A 16,427-nucleotide genomic window follows, 5' to 3' on the forward strand; every position below is an offset into this window, starting at 1 on the left:
CAGGTGAATCAATGTGATGGAGAACAACAGGAGCCGGAGGCAGCTACAGGTCAAATCCAAACCTCTCACCCTCTGCTCGCTGTGTAGTTACTCACCGCAAGATACAATCAGACAGTAGCTGTGCTGGAGACAGCAAAGACAAATCCACTTCCCCTCTGACTCAAAGTAAGCTGCTATTAGTGTTTGAGTCAGTAAGGAAAACATTATGACAAATTGTCTTACTCTTTAAAAAGTAAGCAAGAGATCCAGATACTTATAACACAAAGACAGCACCACGGATCAATATGGCATTTATTTATTTCAGAAACTTTAATACTGTGATCACTGCAAATGTCTTTTTCATACCTTTACATTTTACAAAGACAATGGATCTGGGATGTAAACAGTACTTTCAATTCTGTAAAACGTATGGTCCTCTTCAAATTGTGAGTTTTATCTCCAGTCAGAGCTGATCACCTTCCTGCTTAGTTTGTTCTTCCTGCAGGAGGAAATAAAACGGATCAGGACACAGCAGTGCAGGCTGCATCTCTGAGCTTTGTGAAACCTTCCTCCCTTGCTGCAATCACTGACCTTGCAAGTTGTGCGTGACTGAAAACCAGCATCCCTATGGCGCAAACTCCATCCAGCCTGCTCTTGTTTGATCAGTGATGCTTAAGGAAAAATAGGCCTCACATTTTTTTTTGAAGTGAATAAAGTCAAGCACCTTCCTCTGTATGTCAGGAGCTGCACTGGCAGGAAAACTACGGAGCAATATCTAGACAAGATTGCACAGGAATGGATCGATTCACCTGTCTTATATCCAAAACCTGTAGACGCAATCCTTTATATAAAACATTGTGCAAAAGATCTCAAAAATAAGATATTACAAAATGGAACATTTGAACATCTGAACATTCCCATTTCCAATATTCTTCTGTCAAGCAACAAAAACAAAGCTGAGGAAAGAAAACCTATATGCACTGTAAAATAACGCAACATTCACAACTGAAAGACTGGACTGGCATACGTGTGTTTCTGTCTTTGAAAAATAGTCGACAACTGAATCTAACGTCCAACTTGATGAACACTTTTAAAGATGCGAGCAAAACATCTGCACTACTACACGCTTTATCATTTGGCCATACTTGATTCGAAATACAAAAAACTAGAGCACTTTCCATGTACAATAAAATACGAAACATTGCCTTAGGTAATTTAGTCATCATTGAAGCATTAACTTACTCATGGACAGGAAACCAGTGTTCATAGTTAACAATTTACAGTCAAACCTTTATGGATCCGGAACATTTATGCATTGATGACTCATCTTTTGTGAATAGTTGAAGGATTTTCACATTACTGGATGACTACTGGACTAATTTTCACAACTGGCCAGCTTGTAAAACTTCTAAAACGACCGAATCGGCTACAAACTGTCAATTGGTGTCACTGCCGTTGAAATGGACCGACAGGAGATTCTTAAAACAGAACCAAGACTTTCATTAAGACTCCATTCATTTTTTCTGCACAACCACAGAGCTGAATGAATGTCAGTTATAGTAAACATCACATTTCTTTAGGCTTGTCTTTACATTCAGACCTGGGTGCTGATTTGTGCCATATGCTGCAGGGTTTTAATTCCCTCAATTTAAGATGCAAATTCACTTAAGGGATTTAAAAACTGGAAGTCTGTTGTCATCAAAGGGCTTTAATGGCAAAAGACGGAGAAGTAAGGCTTACACCCCTATAACAGTTTTAATGGACGTGCTCCAGTGACCTGAATTAACCCCAGCATTTTGCTGTTGTTGTGTCAAACACCTCGTTGCGAAAATAACTTCGTGGTTTGCTTGTGTTGGAAGTTGTGTTGTGACTTGGGGTAATCATCTTCGAACACTCTTGCATTATAGTGGCCCGTCCCTCTGATATATATGCATGTAAATGAATGCAAAGGCACACACACAGACGATTTCCACACACTTCACACACTCGTCCCTGCGTCGGGAGGCTGGCCTGCCTGATTGTATTCAGTAAAAATATGCATCTGAACAAGAGAAAGGCTGAAGCCTCACAGCAGTTTCCCCGGATAAACATTAATGCGGCCGAGTCAACAACTGTGAGTATGAACTTGATAAAAAATAAGAAGTGTGTCAGGTGAGTGTGTGTGTGTGTGTTACTGAACCAGGTGTGTTTATCTTTCAGGATGAAGAAGAAGAGCCTTTCCCTTTTATCTGTTCCCCAGGTGCTGTTTCAAAGGCACGTCCCTGCTCTGCCTGGGAGTAAATGACCAAAATAAGTGACTGTAGGCACAGCTGGATAGACTGATGCACATTCGCACAATGACAACAAACACACTGCCACTGGTACAGCAGGTACTGTAGCTCCCTCTCACCATCATGGGTTTTGTTTTCATAGAACATGTTACTTTTGTATCCTAATGTTCCCAACAAAAGCTGAACCTGAGGAAAACTATAGATGTTCGATGCACAGACAACATCCACACGCACGCACATACAAGTACATCTTACGTCTGCTCCTTTTGTCAAAACTTTGATTGTCTCTCAAAGCTGGCTTCTGATCATTCTTGCTGTTCTGTGTGTTTTGTGTGGCCTCCTGGTTGATATCTGTCAGATTGCTAAAGAGGCATTGGAAAAATACAGTGTGACTGGCAGCACATTTACAAATCATGACATTTCCACTGGTCACCACTAGAGGGCACTGAAAGCAACACAACAGCAGGCTTGGGCACCACAAAATACAACATAACACAGAATAAAAAGCATATAGTCAGGCTTTAGCCAGAATTAAGAACAAAAACCATTTAAATAATATAGCTAGTGACTGCTTTGAGGAACTAAACACTGATGTCAGTTGTACTGTACGAATAGAACAACTTATTTATTGGAATTATAATACAAGGAAATAAATTAACCTGTCAAAAAAAGACTCCAATTTTTCCCTCACTAAAAAGTCTCTGTCATGTATTGTCAGCTGGCTCTCTGTGTTCCAGGCAGTGGGATGATGAGCGGAGTCCTCCCTCTCCTTTTTCACTATAGCAGGATGTGCGGTGGAAAAGGATGAAGGCTCTTGTGCAGCAGAGATCGGTGGTAAGTGTACCCTTTAAATCATCTTTTCCCCCTTCAAGCTTCTTCCCAGAGAAAACGTTCCCTTTTTTGGAGAAAGACAGGAGTCCTGACTTCTTTCTATTGCTTATAAGACACATAAAATTGGGATAGACCAAAGCACTCTTGATCAGTCCTGTTCTATGGCACCGCTTGCCAATGGCTTTTAAATATACTCCTCTGTAAGGTTTGTGCTGTAGAGATAGAAAGAATGCTGTAATCCACATCTGAGAGACACAGGGGGGGAAAAAAAAAAAGTTCAAATCCAGGTTTCAACCATATTGGTGGCTGTGGGTGGAACAGCCACAGTGGTTGTTCAGTGGTTTCATCTTCAGGTGACGAAATTCTTTACTCCATTTACACGAGAAGAACGTGAAAACTTCTTACGTCGTCTGGTGCTGTGGCTCCAGATTTATTGTGTGTTTGTTTGTGTTCCAGCAAACACATAATGGCTGGCCTAGGTTTGTTTGCGTACCTGTCTGACTTTGCGTGTCATTTCAAAGACCTCTTCTTTTACATCCCCTGGATGTCTCTGAGACCCCCTGCTGTCGTAGGTTTGATTTGGCACAAAAGACTTTCAGAGCAGCTGGCCATCGTTTGGAAAAAAAAAAAATAGGTGAAAAACGAACAATAAAGAAATGCAAAAGACCAAACATTGTCCTAAAAAGAGAAGCACATCCACTGAGGAAAGATGGCAGGAGGGGAGAGTATTTATGTTCACCTCTGGAATAACTGCAACAGGAAAAGTCGACTTCTTAAGAAAGTGAAGGAGGAGAGGAGCTTCCTCCTAGTTGGCAATTTGCAGAAAAAAATTTGTCACATGAGGAAAAGATCAATTCAACAACTCTCTTGGCCCCACAGGAGAGTAGAGATCAGTTTCTTGACTTGATGAGTGACATCCATTTTTATCCTTTGAAGTTTAACAGAGGGTCTGTGGAGACTGAGCCTGGTCGACAGTGTAACTTACTGGTGTTTGAAGCCAATGGGTTGACAGGTTCAGCATAAGGCTAATGAAGCTCAACAAGTCTCCATTTTCTGCACAAATTTGTTGTTAGTGTCGACCCACCCCTGCATCTTTGCCTAGACTGTGTGCTGATGTACTGTGTGTGCATGTGTGTGAGTTAAAATGTGCAGGTGGGAGTCAGTTCATGTCAATGGTGTTGAAGACCCACTCGGTGAACTTCTTGAGCTTAGCAGCTGAGGTTTGGGACTCCTCCTGCAATCTCTGGTTATCTTCCCATAGCCTCTTGATCTGAGTCTGAAGCCGCAGCTTTTCTTCCCGCTCCTGTAAAAGACAGAGAAAGATTGGTTGAAATTATTAAATTAAACCAGTTGTTAGCAGTTGGATGCTTTGCTGAGACAAAGGCTCAAAAGCACAATAAAAGTAAAGCTCAAGTTTGGTGCATAAATGTGAATATTGATGGTCAAACTAGCCAGTTAAAGAAAACGCTAAAAGAAACTGTATAAATCTGGAGGGAGCCGCTTCATGCTGTCAGTCAGCTGCGCTAATTGCTACAGGCTTGAGGTCAGTGCAAGGAGGGGAAAGTGAAGCATATTAGTTTTCTCTGTGTCAAACTGACTTACTGCCATTTCAAAACATAAAAATGATGCTTTCCAACATTTCACAGACAGCTGAAAGTTTCTCAAGAACTGCACAAGACATAAATCCCATCAAACTACTGCAGTTACAGGCATAAAAAGTTTTCACTGTTAGGAGGTCAGACTCATTAGATAGGCTACAAAGTCAGCAACCAGCAGCTGACTAGAGTCAAATCTTCAAAAGGAACACAGTACTGCAGCAGCAGGGGACCTATTAGACTTCCACAACTATGAGCGAGGTGACATAATATATAACTATGAGGAATATTTGTGGGCACACACTTGCTCCTGCAGAAACAAAAGCTCCACTTTGTTGTGTGTTTTCTTCAGAGCAATCAGGTGAATCATTTTATCTATTAAATCTCAGAAAACAATAACACATTTGTATGACAGCTTTCTCAGAGCCCAAAGTGATGCCTCATTTGACTTATGTTATCTAATCTGCAGTCCAAAATCTAAAGATATTCAAAACAAAGCAAATCATCAAAAATTCATATTGAAGATTTTGGGACCACTGAAATGTGGCATTACTGAAAAAAAAGAAAGAAAAAATATATAAATTAATTGATAAGAACTGTAGCTAATGAATTATTATTATTGTTATTATTTTTTTTGTCAATCATCAGATCATTTCAGCATGTTTTCATTTAGTTTTAATATGTTTTCAGTAAATCTGCCAGAATTGCATGAAACTGAAGAATCACTTAGCCTTGCATCCTTTAAGTTTTTATGACACAGTTGCAGTACCAAAAATGTAGAACTGAACTAGGAAAGAGTGCACGAGTGAGCAGGAAAATCAGTTTTAAAAACTGTTAGTCTTAATCCACCTGATATAAGTATTATCGTTTGAGGGATTGCTGAGTCAGCAGTCAACAACAATGAGCAGCAGAGTCAAACCAAAACAACAGTAGCAGGGCTCAACTGCTGACTGTGTATTTTCTATTGAAAACGACAAATTTATTTAGACCTCCTGCTCCCTGCTCCACTGTATGCAAAGCAGCCAAAGCCTTTCATTTTTCTTCTCCACTGACACGTGAACAGAAAATAGGATCCAGAAAAGAATCCTGTGGTATACATGCAGATAAATGTTCTTGCGTGCTGCATGCAAATCAGCTGGAACTCTGCCCATACATGTGTGCATGTGTACTGTATATATACACGTGTATGCATATATGTCATGGTTGAGTGTTCCGACCCACCTTTTTCAGGTCCTCCTGGAGCATCTTCACCATGGCCTCTAGTTTAGTGACCTTCCTCTCCAGCCCTATGTGACCCTCACTGTGGAACAAAAACAATCACATACAATAAGCAGGTTTTGTAAATACTTTCAGTAATAAAGAGAGGATAACTATATTTAAAATTTGTTCAATCTCAGCTTCATAACCATGAGTAAATACTGACTACACCAGTGATTCTCTTTGTGGTACCTGTGGAGCACCTAACAACAAGCAATGGAAATAAAGGAAATAATGTACTGTCCTGCTTACTCTGTACATTTAGTGATCTACTTAAATCTATAAACACTCGACACTGCTTGTATTTTCTGGTTAGATGCTAAACTGTCTTTTGTTGTAGTGGAACTTACTGCAATAACATTAAAATTGTTTCCAACAAAATCTAAATTATTGTGAACCCAAAAACACGAATATATAATAAAACATGTAAAAGCACACATTTGGAGCTGCATAAATAGGTGCTACACAATGAGAAAACGATGGATTGAATGTGTTTGTCTCAGCAGTAAACTACTATAATTTGCTTTAATTAAGATAGCGAACTACAGACCCTTTCCAAAAAAATTGAATATCATGGAAAAAATGTTTAATTTCCATAATTCCATTCAAAAAGTTAAACTTTCATAGATTATAGATTCAGGGCCCAAAATTTAAACGATTTCAAGTATTTATTTGTTTATTTTTACAAAATTTGGGCTTCCAGATCATAAAACCCACGAAAACAGGAATTCAAAAAATTAAAATACTGTGAAGAAATCACCATTTACTTCTCAGCTTTTGCAGACAAAAAAGAAAGAAACTAGGATCACATCAAATCAATCAAAATATGATACTTTCAAAACGGCATATCAATCTTCAATACTTGGTTGGAAATCCCTTTGCCTTAATCACTGCCTCGATGCGCCGTGGCATTGAGGCAATCAGCCTGTGGCATTGCCTGGAAATTATGGAAGCCCAGATGTCCTTGATGCTTGCTGTCAGCTCTTCTTTGTTTTTGGGTCTGGTGCCCCTCATTTTCCTCTTGATAATACCCCATAGATTCTCAATGGGGTTTAGGTCCGGTGAGTTGGCTGGCCAGTCAAGCACTGTGATGGCATGGGCATCAAACCAGGTTCTGGTGCTTCTGGCGGTATGGGCAGGGGCCAGGTCCTGCTGGAAGATGAAATCTGCATCTCCACACAGATCCTCAGCAGACGGAATCATGAAGTCCTCTAAAACATTCTGGTAGACTGTTGCGATGACCTTGGATTTAAGAAAGCAGAGTTTACCAACACCTGCACTGGACATTGAGCCCCAAATCATGTCTGACTGTGGCTGTTTCACACTGGACCTCAAGCAGCTTGGGTTCTGTTCCTCACCCATCTTCCTCCAAACCCTTGGACCTTGATTTCCGAATGAAAGGCACACTTTACTTTCATCGGAAAAGAAGACCTTGGACCACTGGCCAACAGTCCAGTCCTTCTTCTCCTTGGCCCAGTTGAGATGCTTCCTACGCTGGCTCAGGCTCAGAAGTGGCTTGACCTGAGGAACCCGACAGTTGTGGCCCATCTCCCGGATGTGTCTGAATGTGGCGGTTTTTGAAGCTGTGACTCCTGCCTCATTCCACTCTTTCTGGATCTCTGCCAGATTCTTGAACCTTCTCTGTTTGATAATCCGCTGAAGCCCACAGTCATCTCTTTTGCTGGTGCATCTTCTCCTGCCACATTTTCCCCTTTCCATTGATATGCTTGGACACAACACTCTGTGGGCAGCCAGCCTCCTTAGCTATGAACCTTTGTGGCTTACCCATCCTATAGAGGGTATCAATGATGGTCTTCTGGCCAGTTGTCAAGTCTGCAGTCTTCCCCATATTGAACCAAACTGAGACAAATGAACCAAACTGAAGCAATTTAATGACGCCTGGGGAAACCTGTGCAGGTGCTTTGAGTTTAGTAGATGACTAATGTGTGACACTCAGTTTAAAACATTCATGCCCTGCAAAATTTGGGCTGATTTCTTCACAGTATTCAAATTTTTTGAATTCCTATTTTTGTGGGTTTTATGAGCTGGAAGCCCAAATTATATAAAAATAAACAAATAAATACTTGAAATCATTTAAATTGTGGGCCCTGAATCTATAATCTATGAAAGTTTAACTGTTTGAATGGAATTATGGAAATAAATAAACTTTTCCATGATATTCAAATTTTTTGGAAAGGGTCTGTATATGACCTCCTTCAAAAAAGAACGCAACAGATTCAGTTCATGTTGTCAAAAAAAATTATGAGTTGGAGTCCTGGGGCCACCTGTGTTTACCGGCTGTGTTTCAATAGTATGTATTGCAAATTGAAAATGCAAAACTAGAGAATGATGCATATAGTTTTACCTTGATGAGGGCCGTGACATTGGAGCCGGCTGCAGCTCTATGTGGGGTTGTTGGGGACTGGAGGCACCACTGCTTCGATGGTTTGCATCCCCAAATACATAACTTCTCTGGACTGGAAAGGGACATCAAATGTACAAAAGTGAAATAAAGGTCATTACCATAAAGAGGTGTATTTGTATGTAGTAATGATATAAATAGACAAAATATACCATAATGTGTGTTTCTCTCATTCTCAAATGTGTTGGCCACATCCACCAGGTGTGTCCATTCTAGTGACTCCCTGCCTGATGATGGAAGGGGCATCAGCTCCTGAGGTAGAGGTCCCCGATGACGCTCCACCAAATCCACCAGTGATGTGTCAGATGCTGAAAGGTCACCTGTTAATTAAAGTTGAGGAAAGAAATGAATGTAAAATGAATTTTCCAAATCTTTGACCAGTGTGCATTTCCAATCAAAAGAGGGCAGTAGATACACATCTGGAACAGTAATATCAGCTCTAACACACAGCCTTTCAAACCACACAACCAGCATGAATGCATTACCCTACTGGTCCTGCAATGTCCTGAATCCATGGATATCATTAACACATAACTTTTAGAGTTATGATAACCACATATGGTCTTATACAAATAGATAAGGGTCCCTAAAGTTTTAACAATTGTGTCAAAAAAAAAATACGAGATGCTTCACTTCTAAGTAATCCCTGTACTGAAAGCCCACTAAACTATACTCAGATACACAAAACAAACAAAAGTTTACAAAAAAAGTCTTGTAAAGACCATGCATATCATGGCAGTCTTAAGTTTCCAGTGACTCATCCATCCATCCATCCATCCATCCATCCACCGATTAATCCTCACTAGGGTCATGGGGGGCTGAAATCTATTTCAACCGACTCAGGGTGAAGGCATGGGCCACCCAACTAGTGCTTTACACAAAGCAAATTAAATACTATAGAAGTGGAATTACTGCTACATTCTTCAGGAAAACCTAAATCAGGCACAAGGTTGGGTTTGGATGTTCCAATAAGACCTTGACCCCAAATAACATCAAAGAAAAAATATAGAATTAAGAGTTTAGACTGGTCTCTCCACAGTCCTGACTTAAAGCCCATCAAGAACCTGTGGGCTGTGCTGAAGAAAAAAGTCTGTTTCAGACAGCCAATAAATGTAGTTTAACTGTACCAATTCTGTCAGGGAACTGGTCACAGATACAACCTGCTTGTCAGGAGATTAGGGACAGTTACCAAAAGTTGCAAGCCTAGTTGAGGTGAAATTGGCCAAGGGACATTAACTGAATAATAGCATTGCTTTATGTACATTTTTGACCCCACAGATTTTGCAATATTTCAGAAGACCTTTAAGAGATCTCTAAAAGAACCTAAATGCATGATTGATTATTTGCGACAAATGTGTTATGTGCATGTGTTTCAATGATTCCATCATAGAAAATTTATGGGAAAAAAAAAGTGACGAGTCATTTTGAAACTTAAGACTACCATGATATACATGGTGTTTACAAGTGTATGAAAACCTTTGTTGACGACTGTACATGTCTAAAGGTTTTAAAGGAAGAGGGTCACCATACTCCTGATCCTTACCATGGAGTTTGACTCCTAGCTTATAGGAAGGCCGTCTCAGGGGCACACCACGGGTGGTGGGTGAGCGTGGAAGGGTGGAGCAGCTAAAGAGAACATCAGCACCAAGCGCTGGTTCAGCCACTGAGTCACTCAGGGGGGGAAGGCGCTGGCCACGATAAATGCTCTCATCTGATAGGGTACGATGGAGGGAGCGCCGGCGGCTGAGAGGCTGGCCTGGCGGAGACTTCTGGCCATGCTGTTAACAGAATGGTAGGTGCAGGGCGAGAGGTCAGACTCAATCATTTGCTACCAAAAGAATTTACTGTATATCAAATATATTTCATCAATAAACTAAGTTGTTACAGTTGAATGACCCATTCATTGCTTTTTAAAACTCTGGCTACAAACAGATGTTAATTAATGCCTGCTTTCAACAATGGATATTTGCTTATAAAATTTACACCAACAACAAAAAAAGTGAATAGAATATAAGATGGACTGAACAGATACTCACATTTCATGTGAACCTATAACAGATGCAATATCTTAGAAATAGACTAGTGTAGCTCTACTCAGCAGAAACACCTGCTAAAGCAGCTGATAGTTTTTGCATTAATCCCTATTGTGTTCTTTTGGTTGTCTCTGTAACAAGATAAACAAACATGCTTGCAGAAGTACCTTTTCCTTGTGTTTGCGTGGCGGAGGGGGACTATCTGGAGCACTATGCCTCTTCACATCTTCCTCCATAGTAGATTTTGCATGAGACTGAGGCGAGTGCATGTCTCTAAGAGATGGCCTGGCAGCTGGGGTTGGAACCACGTCTCCTCCACCTTCTCCTGGAGATTTCCTAAAACATACACACAGTCAAATAAAGTAACCACAGTCGTGAGACAAATTATGCATGTTGCACTATTAATGTGTTGTCCATATATCCAAATAACACTGAAAAATAATAAAGGTATGTGGTCATTTAGTGTCAATGTTAAAGCTTTTAATTGGCAAATACAATAAGTGACATTGTTAGCACAATACTCTCTTCAGCCACAAGGGGGTAATCAAGTAGCATCAATATTATTACCACTGAAAAACATTAACAGCAAGGAAAAATAAATAAATTAAAAAAGACAAGAATGACTATAGCGTGGTCTCACATTCTGCAGTAAATCAATGTAAATCTCAATTTGGTCATCCCAATGTAAAAAAGGAATGAAGGAAAAAAGCACACTGCCAATATTAAAGCAACATGAACCTTCACAAAATGATTCACTGTGTTGTGTTGTGAATGTGAATAAATTATATTATACTGTATAGCACTAGTCCAGTCCCTGCAGAAACTGCGAGGTTTAAAACAAGTAGACCATATTCCAGCAGGTCCTTGGTTCAGTTATTTCCTCTGTCCACAACTGCAGTGATAAATGATTGCATCACTTATTTATTATGTAAAGGCTGCAAACCTAAGTTCACAGCCTTTACGTAATAACTAAGAGAACTTCAGTTTGAACCAAACATAGCAGCACCCTGAAAAATATTACCCATACTTGCGTGTGTCTCCAAAGTCCACAGAATTGATGGTGGAGCCGGGCTTCCTCCAGCCAATCAAGTACTTGGACTGAGCACCCTGGCGGGGGTAGAAGCTCTTGGGTCCAGGGGACGCTGAGGACTGGGATGAAGGGGAGGTGGCTGAAGAGGATGACTCCTCTCGTGGAGAGCTGTGGCCTGAGTGCCTGGCACTGAGCAAGAAAGAACAGAAATACAGAGAGGAGGGATATACTGTTAAGAGATATTCAATTATTTTGTATTTTGTGAAAAGTTAATTTTTTTTCATAATTTATTTCAAAAAGGTAAACTTTCACATGTTCTATATTCATACACGCAAAAAAATGTCAGTCCTTATTTTCTGTTAGTTTTAATTTTGACATTTATGGCTTATAGCTCATGAAAATCTGAAATCCAGTATCTGAAATTTTTAGAATCATTCCTAAAATCAATCAAAAGAGAATTCACAATACTTAAATGCCCAACTTTTAAAAATGATGTCTATCTATACACTGAATACTTGATTGAGCCTCCTTTCCCACGAGTTACTGCATCAATGCAGCATGGTATGGAGGCGATGAGTCTATGGCCCTGCTGAGCTGTTATTGAAGCCCAGGTTGCTTTGAGGCCTTTCACTATTCTGTATTTTATTTTTGACTGTTTCTAATCTTCCTCTTTTTAACCCTCTATGGGGTTCTATGGGGGTTTAGGTCAGGTGAGTTGGCTTGCTAATCAAACACAGGAGTATCATGGTCAAGAAAACCATTTAGTTGTAGTCTTGGCTCTGTGGGCAGGTGCTACATCCTGCTGGAAAAGGAAGTCAGCATCTCCATAAAGCTTCCCAGCAGAAGCATGAAGTGCTCTACAATTTCCAGGTAGATGCTGTGTTGACTTTGGACTCAGTGGATCAACACCAGCAGACAACATGGTACCCAAAATCATCACAGAACGTGGAAACTTTAGCCTGGACTACAAACATCTTCGATTCTGTCTCTTTACTCTTCCTCCAAATGCTAGGACCCTAATTTTCAAATAAAATGCAAAATACTGTTTGTATAGTGATTCACTCAAACTAGAAATTAAACATTTGATTATAATATTATGAAATAAATTCACTTCACCTGTAATGGATAGAGAATACATGAAAGTTTAACAAAAGAACATTTTCACGATATTCTAATTGTTTGAAATATGCCCAAGATGAACCGTAATCCAAGGTTTGTAAACTCTTCTAAAGTAATGCCAGATTGTTTTATGCCTCCCCAAATCTCTGTATTATTTAGAGCAGAAACTAAAAATGTCATTACCCCTTAAGAAATCAATTTTGGTTTGGGGAAAAGCACAAGTTAAAAGGTTAAAAGTATAACATTCTTTCGTCAAGGAATTTCCAGGAAGGACCTACGTACATAAGTCAGTAGGGAAAACTATACCAGAGTACTACCTGCAGTCTAGCCAATCTTGGCAAGATCGCTCTGATACCCTCACTATTTTCTCCTTATCACGGTGACAGAACACAAATGTAGCTTCAATGCTGGACAGATGATGTCTAGGTCATGAACTGTAACTTAATCTGAACCGATGAATTAAGACTTGCTCCAACAGGAAGAGCAGGCCACTGGAGTTCTCTCAGCTCTAGACCCCAGTTCAGCTATAAAGAGTTACACACGTGTTCCACATTTCCTGAGGCCTAATGTGGAAAGATAAGAGGGAGTTAAAATTACTCTTTATGCTTGGTTTCTAGAGAAGCCTTGTTGAGAGAGAGATTGTCTAGTATGTGTTCTTCTTGGGCGCAGAATCACTGGTTTGAGAAATGAGAATTAGAAACCTGTTCAGAGGTCAGACGAATACGGAGATGACAAATTAGAAAATGGACAAGGTCAAATTTAAAACTACAGCTGTAAGATGAAACCTTTATCTTTAAACAAAATGACTTGTAGTATTCATTAGCACTCTGCTAATTTAAGTGTTCTTGAGGATTTATTACTCTTTGCATGGCTTTTCAATGTTTTCAGGGTATTTTAGGGTATATGCTGTGTGAGGGTGGCTAGTGGTCAACTACCTGTTCTGTTAAGGTGACAAAACAGTACATTCACAACAACAAAAAAGGTAGTTAAGCTATGCGGACTCTACAAATTGATTTCTTTAATATACCGCACACTGACTGTGTCTGCCATCTGCTTCAAATGCTGATTACCTCAGCCAGCAAGATCATGCTTCTTTCAGGGTACATAGTTCTTTAAAATTAAAATTTTGACCGCTACCTTGGGTAAGTTTACATTTCCTAGGCCTCAATGACACACACTGTGCATGTTGTTGAGAAACACTGAATTCATTACAAGTCATTGGTGTTTATGAGCTGAGCAATTCAACCAAAAAGGAAATTAATTCTCAGACTTGTTTTTCGTTTGTTTTTTTCGAGTTGTAAAAAGCTTTAACAATAAAGTGTTTTCTAAAAAAAAAAAAACGAAGCAAAGCTCTAAGAAAAGTTTAAATAATATACATAGTAAAACTGTTTATATTCTTCTCTTGCCTTGTTAATCATATCACCGCCTCAAAATTTATTTTGTGACTTCTTAGGTGGTCCCACCCTCAAGTCTGGAACCACTGGTTTGGGGAATCAAGGGAACTTTTACACAGATATACTCACTCCTGTTCCCACTCACTCTTTACACAAACACTTATCACAAATACACACAGACAGACCTTGAGTGAGAGCCAGCTTCACTCAGACTGAAGGTACTGCTGTCTCTGACGAGAAGATGAGTAGGTGGGCTTCGACCTGTCCCCTCAAGGTTCCTTTCCCCTGGAGGGCCAGGAGACTCAGCAGCAGCAGGTGACCTCTCAAGCATCCTGCGGGCTCCCTCAGTCGGACTATGCCACGGAGATGTCGAACGCTCTCTGCTGTCTCTGCCTCCACTGGGGGCCAACAGCGAGGTGGTGCTGCCATGATGAGAGTGGGGGTGGGCATGGTGAGAAGCTCCGTAAGAGCTGGTGTCAATGCCACTGTCGGCCGATGCTCCCTGAAGGTAGCCTCCTCCTCCCAGGCCATTAGGCTCTGTGTCACCCTGGTCCCCACTGGAGCCTCCACCCGCCCCCAGTTCGTACCATTTGTCGCTGTCACTGTGGCCCCCGCTAGAAGCTGTGCTGGATAAAGTGTTGCTGCTGGAGTGACCAGAGTAAGGGCCATCCGACTGCCAGAACAAACAGAAAATAGAAGACGAAATGAGAGTTAAGGGAGTTTTATGTTAGAAAAACATCATATATTCAGCAAATAACATGTAATCTAGGGACCAAATTACTGTAAAATATCACATTATTTATTATACTGTGAGGATAAGCTAAAACCAGATGCTAACAGAGATTAAGTAGTCTATCAGGGAAGAGAACATTCAAACTGTACTGTCAGTAAATACTGAAAGTACAAGTAAATTTCACAAGATCAGTGTAAAGGCTTACCTGGCTGCTCTTCTTTGGGGACAGGTGGATGACTTGCTCCTGCCTCTGAATGCGGGGAGCTCCTGAGTAGCCTTGACCAGACTTAGAGACTGGGCCCTCTGCAATAAATAGACTATTACACATGGCTATGGTTTGTGACAAACACATAAACAGACCCTGTGCACAGATGAGTTGTTGATAATTCAACAGAGAAGATGTGATCATTTATGTGTATTTTGTTACTACAGCCATCATGCTTCTAGGAGGCTCACATCACTGACATTGTTTTCATCCTGTGTCTGCCATGTCCAAGAATAAAAACTCGGATCACTTGTCATAAAAAAACAACAAAAAAGGGATGCACATCAAACAGAAATTTGTCCCCAGACAATCCCTGCTGGCTTTGTTTGTTCTGGGCAAGCTGTGCCGTGTGAGAGTATGTGCGTATGTGTCCTGAAGCAAAACTCGGGGTATAAATGGGACTATTGTGTAATTGTCTAGATGTTATGCAACAAGACATACAGAGTAGGCAGCTAATGACCACAGCACCATGAGAGGGAGAGCTAAGGGAGGTATCATAACATCTGCTGGGGCGAATCTAGAGATTCTTCTATCTCACTTAGAATATTCATTACTCTGCATAGTTTCACTGTGGCCCACAGGGCTCTCTGCACTAATTAGAGATGGTTGCATGTGTGCATGACTTGTCTGAGTTCCTGTGCATATGTATGCCGTATATATCACTATATATTTATATATTGTTTGCTTTCTTAGGAGTTGTTATAGCTGAGATGAACCAGCTGTCTTGGTCTTCACAGCCTGCAGGTTTTGTTGGGCTAAATACAAAAAAAGAAGTGATAAGTCATGTCACAAGATAATTTTCTGCATGAATTAACCAAATAATGACTCTAACATAAAACCGTATTACAGCTAAGGGGTGAGTTAAAGACCTGTTTGTGTGTAACAGCACTCAAGTGACCAAAAGTATGAGCAAAAGCGAGGATTCTGCCCTCTGTGTGACTTATGTTATTTCTGAACAGAGCCTGGCCACATCATCATTGCTGAAGACTAGCGGGTCAAGGGGTAAAAATGGGAGGAAGAGGGAAGGACAGAACCCTAAACCACAGAGACGGAGGAGTGGATGGTGTAGGGCTGGACAGTTGGCTGACTTCAGCTAAGCTGGCCCGGTCTGCATTGTTCCATCCTGACCAATAACGACATAAGTGCTATAAACAACCGCAAAATGAAAGACTAAGGTCTTAAACTGTGATTGTGGCAGTCAGGAACAGGTTGAGGACATGGCTGAAACTAGACTGGTCAACAATCTACCAGAGCAACATCCTGCTGGGAATCAGAGGAGCGGTCAAGGAAAATGCAGCCTTTGTGGCTTTCTGAGACCAAGCTTGAATTCAAGAAGAAAGCTCCCAAAAAACAGTGCATGGGAGGATACTTGCAACTAAATGACAGGGAATGTACATGAGAATAAAAAGATGAACTAGAGGCAAACATAAGCAGCCGTGGAGTATGGAACAGACTGGAGGGAGGGAAGGAAAGGCACACAATGACTTGGTTGGCCAACT

The 16,427-nt window shown here is 40.7% G+C and overlaps 1 protein-coding gene across 1 annotated transcript in view; it reads right to left on the bottom strand.

Moving 5' to 3' along the window:
- Positions 1–279: 279 nt before the first annotated feature.
- sipa1l1 (signal-induced proliferation-associated 1 like 1) overlaps positions 280–16,427 on the bottom strand; it is an 87,894-nt gene continuing 71,746 nt past the window's right edge. Inside the window, exons 17-25 of the mRNA XM_008284667.1 lie at positions 14,869–14,966; positions 14,116–14,603; positions 11,415–11,606; positions 10,555–10,723; positions 9,898–10,132; positions 8,507–8,674; positions 8,298–8,409; positions 5,897–5,975; positions 280–4,383 (exon numbers count right to left, since the gene is read on the bottom strand). Of these exons, the coding sequence (XP_008282889.1) occupies positions 4,240–4,383; positions 5,897–5,975; positions 8,298–8,409; positions 8,507–8,674; positions 9,898–10,132; positions 10,555–10,723; positions 11,415–11,606; positions 14,116–14,603; positions 14,869–14,966 (1,685 nt within the window). The 3' untranslated portion in view covers positions 280–4,239. The remainder of the gene's footprint in view (positions 4,384–5,896; positions 5,976–8,297; positions 8,410–8,506; positions 8,675–9,897; positions 10,133–10,554; positions 10,724–11,414; positions 11,607–14,115; positions 14,604–14,868; positions 14,967–16,427) is intronic.

Source organism: Stegastes partitus, unplaced genomic scaffold (assembly GCF_000690725.1).
Source record: "Stegastes partitus isolate 25-593 unplaced genomic scaffold, Stegastes_partitus-1.0.2 Scaffold9, whole genome shotgun sequence".
Classification (NCBI taxonomy): Eukaryota; Metazoa; Chordata; class Actinopteri; family Pomacentridae; genus Stegastes; species Stegastes partitus.